General features: G+C 39.2%; 4 protein-coding genes across 4 annotated transcripts; all 4 read left to right on the plus strand.

Moving 5' to 3' along the window:
- Window positions 1-41: 41 nt before the first annotated feature.
- VTP21DRAFT_9039 (uncharacterized protein) lies at window positions 42-501 on the plus strand (the record flags this gene model as incomplete). Its single annotated transcript, XM_069399954.1, has 3 exons — window positions 42-47; window positions 118-144; window positions 211-501. 3 exons carry the CDS (start codon window positions 42-44, stop codon window positions 499-501), a joined length of 324 nt encoding a protein of 107 aa, XP_069245577.1.
- A 491-nt stretch (window positions 502-992) lies between these two features.
- Window positions 993-1,573, plus strand: VTP21DRAFT_9040 (uncharacterized protein; the record flags this gene model as incomplete). Its single annotated transcript, XM_069399956.1, has 2 exons — window positions 993-1,092; window positions 1,224-1,573. 2 exons carry the CDS (start codon window positions 993-995, stop codon window positions 1,571-1,573), a joined length of 450 nt encoding a protein of 149 aa, XP_069245578.1.
- Window positions 1,574-4,802: 3,229 nt separating this feature from the next.
- Window positions 4,803-9,425, plus strand: VTP21DRAFT_9041 (uncharacterized protein; the record flags this gene model as incomplete). Its single annotated transcript, XM_069399957.1, has 7 exons — window positions 4,803-5,017; window positions 5,079-6,806; window positions 6,864-8,143; window positions 8,214-8,436; window positions 8,504-8,870; window positions 8,938-9,168; window positions 9,237-9,425. The coding sequence occupies 7 exons, from the start codon at window positions 4,803-4,805 to the stop codon at window positions 9,423-9,425; spliced, it is 4,233 nt and encodes a 1,410-aa protein (XP_069245579.1).
- An 886-nt stretch (window positions 9,426-10,311) lies between these two features.
- VTP21DRAFT_9042 (uncharacterized protein) lies at window positions 10,312-11,737 on the plus strand (the record flags this gene model as incomplete). Its single annotated transcript, XM_069399958.1, has 3 exons — window positions 10,312-10,604; window positions 10,673-10,743; window positions 10,827-11,737. The coding sequence occupies 3 exons, from the start codon at window positions 10,312-10,314 to the stop codon at window positions 11,735-11,737; spliced, it is 1,275 nt and encodes a 424-aa protein (XP_069245580.1).
- Window positions 11,738-12,833: the final 1,096 nt, after the last annotated feature.

Below are 12,833 nucleotides of genomic sequence, written 5' to 3' on the forward strand. Positions count from 1 at the left end.
CAACAGAGGTGTTGTGTGGAAGATTGGAAGGTGTTGAGATAATGTACGTATCCCGCTTATCCGATTACTATCCTAAGTCCTCCTTTGCAACAACCCAAGATTCTTGGACATTCCAAGACCATCATTCTCGCATTCCGGAATGAGGTAAATATTCAAGAGGTAATCAAAGATGGCTTTTACGCTAATAATCTGAAAGTCCCGTGTTACAAGACTCTCTCCACGTCCCAGAGAGTGTTAAAGATTAGAATTAACGACCTCCCTGGTCAGGAAGAGGAATCCCTCAGGGGAAAATTGGAAGCAGCCTTGTCCAAGTATGCTCGAGTCATTCAGATCGACTTCCAATACTATGGCAACACGGGGTGGTTACAAGACTACTGCTACGCCATACTTGAGCCGAACCCTGAAACCATGGAACCTTTAGAAAACCTTCTACCTCGCCAGCTATCCATCGATGAGGACAAGATATCACATCCAGCGACCTACAACAAACCCTCAGAATAGCTAGAAACTTCTATCAAACATTATACTCGCAGAATGTGACCAACAAAGAAGATCAAAGAAGCTTCCTACCCTACACCCTCCCAAAGATTCCAACCGAGAAAATGGCACACCTGGAGAGCAGATTTAGTGAGAAGGAAATAGGAATAGCACTAAGATACGCACCAAAAAATAAGTGCCCCGGACCAGATGGCCTACCTTTCGAATTTCTCCAAACTTTTAGCCACATTCTGACGCCTTTCCTAACGAAAGTATTTAACGCAATCCTCTCCGGTCAGAACGAAGCCCTAGGAAAATACACGCTACTAACACTCATACACAAAAAGAAGGGCGACCCGAAAGATCTAAAGAATTGGAGACCTATCAGCCTAATAAATTGCGACGCAAAGCTCATGACAAGGATAATAGCCTTCAGAATCCAACCGGCGATGAAAACCATTATTAACCCATCACAGACTGGCTTTATCAGAGGGAGAAACATATCTGAAAACACCATGACCATCAACCAAATACTCAACCTCGCAAAGATAGAGGAATTAAACGGGGCGCTCATTCTTCTAGACAACGAAAAAGCGTATGATAGGATAGACCGAGGTTGGCTCATGGAATGCCTTAGAGCCTTCGGGTTCGGGGCGAAGTTTACACGCCTAATCGCATCCATATACAAGGAAAACACAGCGGCAGTCATAACAATCACATCACCCTACCCTTTCCGGTCAATCAAGGAGTACGTCAGGGCGACCCTTTATCACCCCTGCTCTATAACATTGCCATAGAACCCCTTCTGATAAAATTAAGAGCCAACCTTACTGGAATCACTATCCCGAGAGTCACTAGCATCGTCACCACAGCCTTCGCGGATGATATTACAGTTGCGGTAGCAAACCGGCAAGACATAGACACCCTCTCAAAGACACTCACCGATTTCCAGAGAGCTTCTAACTCCAAAATCAATTACCACAAGTCAGAACCCGTCCCTCTATCATCGCCAGCCAGAGCAACCCTTTCGCCACCATGTGACTTCATCCATGAAGAAGGGACATTCACTCTTCTTGGAATATCTACCAACCGATGATCGAACCCGAGGCACACGCCCTAGTCGCAAGGAACCCTGACAGATACTCGAGGGAATTCAGAGAACATTATCTCGATCTTCACCTACTATGGAGGAGAAAGCTGCTCCACCTAGACGAACGACTTGCTGAGACTCTCACACAGCGAATCCCCCCTGTTGGTAACAAACACAAATACCCTTCCATTCACTTCAGATAAAAATCATCAAGTGGATGTAAAAAATACACCTCAAGGGAGGAAAAAAAACCATTCTTTTCTAGTACCAATTTATGTACTATTTTAAACTTTGATATACTATTCCTTTTGAAATCTCTTTTCATTTCAATGCTTTTAATCGAGCTTGCTTTGCATTATCTTTTTATGGTTTCATTGGTATGTAATGGTGAGGCTTTATGTTGACATGTTTCGCTCGAGTTATCACAGCTGATCTAGCATACTCTAGTTCTTCTAGACGTTGCACGGTCTGTTCCTTATGTTCCTCGGGCGAGCCATCCCATAAGTACGGTACTGTATTGTCGCCAGTAATGCAAGGCTCACGTCCAAGACGGAACAATTTAATGGTGCATTCGGAAAAATATTGATAAAGTATGTTAAGAGTGCCACTCACAAGTGGGATGTCTTCGTCAACCAAGCCCTATTTGCATTACGTATACGTGCACATTCTACTATTATGTACTCGCCATTCTACCTTGTATATGGATGTGAGACCTGTATTCCTGGCGACACCATAGCACCATTATGGGAAGATTCACCCGAGCACCATAAGAAACAGACTGCGCAACGTCTAGAAGAACTAGAGTATGCTAGATCAGCTGTGATAACTCGAGCGAAACATGTCAAAATAAAGCCTCACCATTACATACCAATGAAACCATAAAAAGATAATGCAAAGCAAGCTCGATTAAAAGCATTGAAAAGAAAAGAGATTTCAAAAGGAATAGTATATCAAAGTTTAACATAGTATAAACCAAGGCTCTCACGAGTGCTCTCTGAACCTACTGAGCTTGTTTCCGAATTAATCTATGGTCATGTCACAGACTATTAGACGAATTCAAAAGGCCCGCATTCTATTGTGAATTAAAACAGTGCTATAATTTTTTGTTCGTCGGAGCCTCATAATTTCTAATATTGTCGACATTTTGACATATTAGTTATACTTAAATCGGATATTATTAACAAATTAATGAGATCGTCACCTCACCCATTTTCAAGTTATTTAATTTTTCCCCATGATCTGTTTAATGACTTGGTTGTAAGTTTTCTAGTAAATATTTGCCCCAAATTTCAATAATTAGCTCTGGAATGATTCTTTCCAATAGAGTAGATAATAATAGGGACACTAATTTTAGAAGTGTATATTTATTTAAAGCGGCAGTGGTTTTAAAACTCTGCAAGCAGCTGCAATCGCAGACAACCTGACCTGTTCCATTGTTTTTCGCCCATTATAGTACCTATAAAAAATTCATGAACTCTACAATAGGCGTAACTATAGTAAATGCATGCATCTTGATTTACTAAGTTAATCCAGAAGAAATTAATAAAAAGGTGAAGAAAAATGTTATTTTACCAATGATTAAGTATAAAACGGTTATTCGCAAAAGCTATAATAATGCTCCAAAGTCTTACTCTCTATAGGTGATGAGTTAAATGATAATCCGCTACTGCCTTCTGTCTCTGAGTGAAGAAACAAAAAAGCGATATAGTATCGTCTTATTGGATCATGTCTGTTTTCAGGAATTGCGGATGAATATGAATGTGCAAACATCCACATTTTCTGAAAACATTTGTTAAACTTCAAAAAGCAAATGATATCTTGTGGGAAAAGGGGGACAGGACCAAAATTCCAGTTCAGAATAGTTAGGGCTCTACTTAGCATGGCAAAAAGGCTTGGGTAAAAACTTGGAAAAAGGAACCTGTATAACAAGCCCCTGCGCCTTCAATTACTCAAAACCCAGGACGGAAATTAGAAATTAACATTCCATTAATCATTTATTTATGACTCTTACTTATTCAACCTTTATCACTTTATTAAGATACGCATATATCCAAAATGAAATTATTTCACGAGTAGTCTAGTAAAATACTAAAATATCATTTGAGAATGACATGATGAATTGACTTTGATATGATATGAATTTGCTTTTTGTTTAATCTACTTTCTATCGAAGAAATTATTAGGCGTGATCCATAAGCTCAATAGGATTTCTCCCACAAACTGAACCTAAGCACATCGAAGTGTACCTTCCCCAATATTCTATTTTCTTTAAGCGGATAGAAGAAATAGTCAACCAAGCTGAATCTACCCGGGGGTAAAATCGGGTATATGTGGATATTTCGATGGTGCTAGGATAGGGTCCAGTTTTCTCTTTCTTACGTCAATACTGGGAATTTTAGAGGTCTTGTTTTTGGTGAAGTCGGCAATCGTTTTCTTTTGTTTTTCTCCATCTATGTTTTAAATGCCGAACATGTTTTGCATTCGTTTCTTGTTTGTTTTAACACTTTCATAAATTATTCTTCCTGAAAAAGGGCTCTTCCATTTAGAACAGGCTGATATCCACATTCCACGAAAACCCTGTAATGGCAATCCCTATCAAATTTTCTCAAACTTCGTTTTCTTCTTGGAAAGATACTTTTATATCGCCGACACATCCGTTTCAATATGTCATTATGTATGCCCTACTGTATGGATCTGATTGTGAAAGTAGGGACCAAAGTTGTACAGCATATAATCCTTTTGTTTTAGATCAGGGTAGTTTTTTTTTTTGAGTCCATTACTTTAGAAGAACTGGGGTTGGACAAAGGCTTACTGTTTGTGGCTTTTTATTTGTAGCTGATTTAAAATTGTATAAATATCAGTTCGTTCGGAAAATAAATCGAAGATCTATATTGGTGACACAAAAAAAAGGATCTATTCAGTCGATCTTATTTTCTTGAAATTGTTTAACAACTATTATTTGTCTCACTGCGCAATCTCGCGTATATATATATCTGTATCTTCCAAACTCATTTTACACTCGTTTCTATAAAGATATACCCTACGTTTCGTCAAGTATGTTCTTTTAAGAAGATGACTATCGTTCAGGAAAATGAAAATGAAACGGTAATGATCGATTCTGCCACGAAATTTCCTTTTTAGCGAATATTTCCAGTGCTATATGCAAGAAATTTTATTTAATTCGATTGACTTTTATTTGATCTGTCATTTTTGTTATTGATAACAGCGGATAGAAATGGGCGAGCCCGATAATGGCACCGATGCTACTTCCTCCAGTGCTCTAAAGGCAGACGAGACTAGAGAAGATAGTCGTGATGGCTATCACCCTATCCGAATATCTGGGCAATCCCCACAACAAAGAAAATCAAATGGAACAAGACCTAAAAAGCTTTCAGCGCATCATAACCAAGCTGCTGAGGATGATTTTCAAGTAGTTGAAAATCGGCGAGGGTAAGAAATTATACTTTTAATTAGATATTAAATAATAGCATACTAATATCACACCTTTAAGATTTTTTGATATCAAAGCTTCATCGTTATCAGCCAATGGTCCAAGCAGCATGTATAACTCTGGAGGCTCAGAAGGTATTGAGAGAAGGTCTGTGGATATAGAAGAGTTAAACTGGGATGACAATATCCAAACTACTACAAGCCGCAACCCCTCTCCAACGCCAAGTGAATATGATAAATGTCCAAATCCAACTCCTGTCGAAAAGATCAATGCAAAGCAACACAGAATACATCATCGTCTTCATGCCAAATTTATCAAAAGCCTCACCACGGAGAAAATGTGGCATATTCATAAATCTGCTGTTGCTTATACTCTGGTTTCGCTCTTGACCTTGATTGCACCGGTCGCGAAATGGTTAGGGCCTTTCTCATTCATGTCAGTCTTGGGAATTGTTTATCTCAATCCTGCTCGAACAGTCGGTGCACAACTAGAGGCTAGTCTCCTTGGAGTGTTTGGGTGTGTCATCGCATGCATCTACTGTATGGCTATACGAGCACTTACCGCATACGTCAATATGAACAATCCAGGTAGCTACGCCGGGCGTTGGGTACTCGCAATAGCCCTGTTTGTATTTGTATTTTGTGTAACCTACGCTCGCATTACCTGGGCACGATTATTTGCATTCTGGCTCTACACAACCATCATCGCTATATGGGCGTTAACTCGAGACGTTGATGAGACAGTGACAAATCCTCGCGATGAACTTGATCTCTCTCTACCGATTGTTTGTGGGATACTAATCACTCTAGCTGTAAATATTTTGGTGCATCCTGAAATGGCGACGCAACGACTTGGCAAAAAGTTGAACGAAACACTTGGACGCTGTCTCCGTGTTCTTAACTATACGACAGCTGCTTTCCTCCTACATCCATCTGCCCGCAATATCTCATTGGAAACGATCATTACTGAGGCAGAGGCTATGCGAATCGCATTTGGGCAGCTATCGGATGCGTACTACGAGGCTCGCAACGAACTTTCGTATTCTTGTTTTAATCCTACCGACATTAAGCCCATCAAAATTAGAATATCGGCTCTGATTCAACACCTCTCAAGCATGGTACTCAGTTTACGTAACCAAAAGACACTTGTTGAGGAAGTGAGAGGTTTGGCTCAAGCTGTTGGGGCAAATGAGGACATCATTAAGACTTTGTTAACGGTCGAGGAGTTACGGAGACATATGATGGAGATTGAGATGGAGGACGAGGGGGGAATGACCGAGATCCGCAGAAGTCAATCTGGGATGACACATCGTACATTGGATAAGGGGAAATCTGCACAATCTATACTAAACTTTACTTCTCTGGTCGAAAGGCCGCCTTCTGCCTCTGTAAAGATCGTAGAGCCAAATCCCGAGAGAGAAATCAACGGCGAAGGGAAATGCGATGAACGGATTAACCCATCAACGCCCTCGATTAGATCCCAAGCACGCACTCCCTATTACCAGAACTACGGAAATGAGAATTCCCGAATTGACGATTGCGAACAAAACGATTTTATAGAATATCTCGATTCCGAAAACGATGTCTCGGAAAAGAAATGGCCATCTTGGAAGTATCTTAGCAAAATTTCATGCCAATCTTCATCACGCTGGGATACTAGTTCAAGTGTGACAATGGACGAGACTTCGCAATACTCCACTTCGCGCTGGTCAATGGCTGCTCTCAGTGGAATACCGAAGAAGGAGATTTCTTTTGGGGATAGGCGATTGTTGCTTTTATATCTCAGAGGGTAGGCGCAGTTTAAAAGCACTATTTATCGAATAGACTTAACTTTAGATATAAATAGTGTTAATGAACCACTCAACAATCTCTCCAATGCATGTGAATCGACGGTGCAAACAATTCAGCGAGAGCTTGTGCTTGAACTTGGCATTGATAGGAGCCCATGGGATCCAAATACAGGCAGCTCAAGAACAAACATTAGGAGATCACTGTTCCAGTCGATAGTATACCTTTTTCGTGAATGCTTTCCATGGATATTTCCCTCGCAATTTCTTCCTACATCCGAAAAAACTATGCAGAATAGAAAGAACTCGTCAAATTTTCAATCAACCGATATTCAGGTAGACCAAGATAATCAAGGAAATCGCGAGCAAGCCGGTGCTCCTGGTGAAGAGAAATGTCCTAGACATATTTCCGAGGAGATGGAACAGTTTGATCTTCACACGCGGCAATTTCTGAAACCATATGGATTTTCCGGTGATGATACTGAGGACGAAAAGATTAACAATGGTATGGTAGATGTACAGCCTTGCGAAGAACTTTTCCTAGTGTTCTCTTTTATGTTTTCTTTACGTGAAGCGGCGCAGGAGTTGACGAATCTCTCTGAATATGTAAAGACTTTGAAAGAGAAAATGGAGCGAGGTTCTCAAGAGTACGGGGGCAAAGCTAAACGAAAACGCTGGTGGTGGCCACGAATTAGATTGAGCAGTTGGATATCTTTAGAAGGCCAATCACAAAAATCGATTCAGGGAGGGACGACTCCTGGATATTTTGATAGAGCTGGAGAAGCATATGGTGATGGAGATAATGATAATTTGAATGGTCAAGAAGGGAGAGTAGGGAAGACCTCAGCATCAGCGAAATCCTCTGTTCGATCCTTTAATGGTGATACGCTACGGAAAAGAAAGTCACGAGATCTAATATCCAGCCGTGCAAGCATTTATTGCTCTGATATGCGACTAAAAGGTCCGAGTCCAGCAGTATTAACGACCGCACTTGTAGCCCGGCAGCCACTTTGGCTCACTTATCTACGACATCGAATATGGCGCTCAACTTTCGTATTTTATAGCTATCAGTTTCGGTTTGCTCTCAAGACTGCAGCTTGTATTCTGCTACTTTCTTTACCGGCATATTTTGATCAGACCATGAAGATATTCATGCAGTGGCGAGGACAATGGGCTGCTATATCGGCAATTAATGTTATCAATCCGACAGTAGCTGCAACAATTAATGTTAGTCTGATGCGTCTCGCGGGCACGGTTATTGGGGCTACTTGGGCAAATCTCAGCTGGATTATTGACAACCATAATCCTTACGTGATCCTTGTCATGGAGATAATTTTATGTAAGATAATAACTACTCATAATGCATTCATTTGACAACTTATCTTTTTATCTATTTTCTCCTCGTTAAGCATATGTTCTTTGGTATATCTTCTTTGTGCACAGCAATCTGGCTGGAACGGTGGGCCTTATTACCTACGCAGTAGTCATTTTTAGCAGTTATGTTCTAGTCAATCAACCCAATGTTCCTATGGAGTCTGTTACTGATATTGGGTGGCAACGAGCAAGTACGGTTGCAATCGGTATTGTTGTGGCGACACTATTAAGTTGGACAATTTGGCCATATAGAGCAGGGTAAATAGATTTCTACTCTAATCATATCTCGGATCATTGGATTGATTTTAATGTTGCAACTGCTTAGCGAGGCACTAAGAAAATCGCTCGCCAACCAACTCTATCGTCTAGGAATTCTCATGAATAATATGGTGGCAATGACAATGACCGGCAGTTTACAGCAGTGGGAAAATGGCCAAAAACAGAAGAATCCTTTTCAACAGGAGGAAAAAAATATCCAACTTGAAGTTCTACGATCCATGGAGTTAATAAGACTTGCCACACTTGAGCCACAGATTGCAGGCCCATTCCCGCGCGAGTTTTATAATGGAATTATAAATTCGATTCAAAGTATATTAAACAGGCTCTTTTCCATGCGAGTTGCAATGCAGAATATTATGCCCGAGGTGCTCCGAGAAATTGTGACACCAATGGCTACATATAATCGTGATATGGTAAGATATAGTTTTATGCGATATTTGGCTCTTTTAATAATATAGTATCTACTATGTGATGATACAGATAGCTTCTATGCTCCTTTGTTTCTATGTGCTTGCTGGCTCTCTGCGCAATCGTGTTCCTTTGCCGCCATATCTACCTTCTGCTCGCCTTGCACGCATAAGATTCATTAACAAACTACGCACAATTTCCAATACCATTGCTCCTGACAGTCCAATCGCTATGGATAACCAAGTTAAATTGCTCAGCTACCCATTGTTATATTGGTATGCAGCGTCTTCATGCACGGAAGATGTAAGTATTCATATTAAATTACGAAATGTATATATTTCTCTCATTTATTTTATCCTATCGTGTTTTAGATCATTGAAGAACTAGAAACCTTAGGGTTACTACTCCGAGAGTTAACAAATGAAGATTCTTTTGCGAGGATGGGTGTGCACCATACGGGTTATTACTCATTTCCCATCGATTGTGCTCCTGATAATCAGCATCAAGCTTATAAAAATGAATATCCGCAGTTCAAGGACAACAAGAAAGTAAATGCATGAGAGAATTAACCACTGGTGCTGTTATATAAGAATATTTCACTTTTCATTTCACCTAAAGTATATACATATATATACATATGTCTATTTAGAATGGCTTAAATGTATGTTTGTATAGATATTTCATTATGTATTTCTGCATTGACATTTTGATACTCTATATTTTGAAATAAATTATCTTGTTCGCAATACTAAAAGTTAACATGTTAATATTATCTTTGACTTCTAACCACCCAATTGATTATAGTCCTAAGTACATCATAAAAGATTTATTGATGCGAAAGAGGTTGAGGGCATTGTATAATTTGAAACTTTCTTTTACGGTGGCTCCTATTAAACATGTATGAATAACGACGTTAATAAGTAAATTTTTTAATGAAACAAAATATTTTGCCTAATTTATTTATTGTAGACTTCAGTTAAATAGAAGAAACGAAATTCTTATAAAATCCCGAGAGCAGTTTGTAAATACCCTAGAGTTTACTAAATACTTAAATAACCAGAGTAGCGAGCGAATCAACAAAAATTAAATCACCACAACTCTTTTAGGAATGGAACGCTCATATATTTCTTCATCCTTTCAGTAGATAATCACAAATGATAAAAGATTTTCAAAACATGTTGGCAATATTGTCTATTTTCGATTATTTAAATATTTATTTTTAAATTTATGGTAGTCGAATTCCATTAGAAAATCTGAAACTATCGTAAATGAATATCAAGCCACCACTAGTCTAAATCACATAGGTTAAGGCCCCGCTTTTGCATATCGTGATTTAGGCTAATCATCATAATAAAGTAATAACCCTGGTTCAAATATCAAGGTCAGACTAAAATCCTCTCATGAAGGTCCGTAAGATAAATTTCCAGTTGAACGGAACAAAACATAATGAGGATACTCCATTATCTACTCATTCTCGGATTAGTCAATAGTAGTTCTCCCGCTACCCAAGATGCACTTGCCATCACAACGTTTTTTGTCGACATTATTAATTCCACATCTCTGAGTATCCTCAAAGATACCCTTAATAACCCAGACCCCTCAAGAGTTCCAGCTCTTGAAAAGTTTCAAAAAGATATCGAACGAATAATGGAGCAAAACAAGCTATATACTATAACAGAAACCGGGAGAATTCCGCCAAACAGGAACAATCATTATTACTATAGTTTTGCACCATATTGGTGAGCGAAATACATTGCATTGCCTTATCTACACATATAATTTACTCGCATGAATTTCAATTGTATAGGTGGCCAGATTGTCAGGGTATTGAGAATGTAACAAATCCCGAAATACAGTGTCCTTATGTGCGCCGAGATGGTAAAGTTTCATTCCATTTATTTATATCTTGTGGCTACTCTTAAAGGTCCTTAATGGCTTAACTAATCTGCTCATATTCTTAGGTCAAACTAACCCAGACTCAAAAAAGCTGACTTCTAGCTCGATCCTGTATGATTTTATCACAAACTCAACATATCTTGCTGTCGCCTACAAACTCTATGAAAATAACGAGTATGCCCAGCGGTTTGAGCATCTTGTTGATACTTTTTTCCTACATCAGAACACATATATGGAACCGAATCTCACTTATGCGCAAGTCATCCGAGGTCCTCCTAGTGAGGAGAGTTGGATCGGAAGAAGAGAGGGAATAATTGATACACGACATTTGATCACTTTCTCATCAGCAATCTCTCTAATAAAAGGGTCAAGTGCGTTCTCATCGGAAAAGGATAGGCAATTGAAGGCCTGGTTTAGAAGGTATGCTTCCTGGGTTGAATCTAGTAAGTTAGGGCGCGACGCATGCAATACCAAAAATAACCACGCAACCTACTGTCTCGCACAAAGGGCAGCATACTGGAGCTATGCTGGTGATTATACTAGAGCTCGCGCCGCCGTTTATAAATATTTCTCTGGTCCTTTTCACAGCCAGTTTGAGGCGGATGGTTCTCAGCCTGAAGAGCTCGCAAGGTCTATCCCACTTCATTACAGTATGAGCAATCTAGAAGCTCTTACAACCCTCGCGAAATTGGGTGAAGCCCTAGGGGTTGATATATGGCATAAATACAATAAAAATGGTGCGAATATTCAAACGGCAGTTGATTTTGTTTTACCAATGGCTATGAAAGTCGCGAAACTGAATGGTCGTTGGAAAAGTCCCGAAAACCCTGCTCGCTTAATCCCGACTCTATATAATGTTATTAGTATATACGGTGACCCCACTGGTATCTACCAGTCTGCCATCCATAAGATCCGTAATGCAACTGATGGGGGGGAATGTAATAATATACTGCATCTCTGGCGTCCATATGAATAAGTGCACACTATGATGTTCGCTAGCTAGAATAGGTGTAAAATCACCTATCTCTCAGGAACAATCCATCTCTTAGATTCGCACTGTTTCTCTTGTTACAATACTATGAGAGTACCAATTCGATATGTATCATCAAGTAATCACTTGTAAATGAAAAATTGCAGTTATATGTGCATTATTGTGTAGAGTTGTGTAAATTTTACTATTTATATAATCTATTTATGATTAATCTCTATTGCGCACGACTCCTCTTACTCATCTTATTTTATTTATTATCATTACTATCTTGTGCAATTTTCCTAAAGAGATGACGGATTTCACGAAAGCCGTAGATTGTATATTTAATAATATAACAAAAGCGTTGCATCAAGCCAGTAGTTTGAAGTTAAGAAATGGATAAAAGGTTGATAAAGGGGAAAAAAGGCTGTTTTTGAGATAAAGGGTAAATATGTTAGTAAGAATAGAGAAATGAGACGTAGAAATTACATTTTTTAACAAAGCATGTGTACTGAAAATTATCCTATTCTGTTAAAAGAGGTTGAATAGCTTCTACCTCAAAATTACCCAGGTAATGCTCCTGGTCTGCCTTGTAGAGAAGAATTGCTTGTACCGAAAAAGTTACAGAATAAGAAGTATATATGAAAGTGTTTCATTGACATATTTTACTGCATTTCGGAGACGTTGTAACGAAGTAGCTTATAGCTCAATTCCTAGAGTATGTCCTGGTCACATCTCTAGTACTGGCGCCGTCACTGGGATTCGAACCCAACGCATAATGGTTAAGCTCTGGGCTCTTAACTAGTATGCCATCCAAGGACGCGGAATTAATTTTATTTTATTTTTTTTGATCGATCGACGGAGACTTAGTATCTGTACGGACTTAAAAGAGAAAAATAAGAGATTGGTGAGGAACAACAAGACAAAATGGATGGATTTAAATAAAGATAGGAAATCAGAAAAATGACTCAAAATAGATGTTCCCAAGGATAAACTAAAAATGCATCTTTCCAAAACAAAGAAACAACAAAAGATCAATAATATAGCACTATATAACCTTATCCCTCGTCATGTGATGTCGTCGGGTGAACCGGCCTACACT

Source organism: Calcarisporiella thermophila, assembly GCF_041956535.1.
Source record: "Calcarisporiella thermophila strain CBS 279.70 unplaced genomic scaffold VTP21scaffold_46, whole genome shotgun sequence".
NCBI lineage: Eukaryota > Fungi > Calcarisporiellomycota > Calcarisporiellomycetes > Calcarisporiellales > Calcarisporiellaceae > Calcarisporiella > Calcarisporiella thermophila.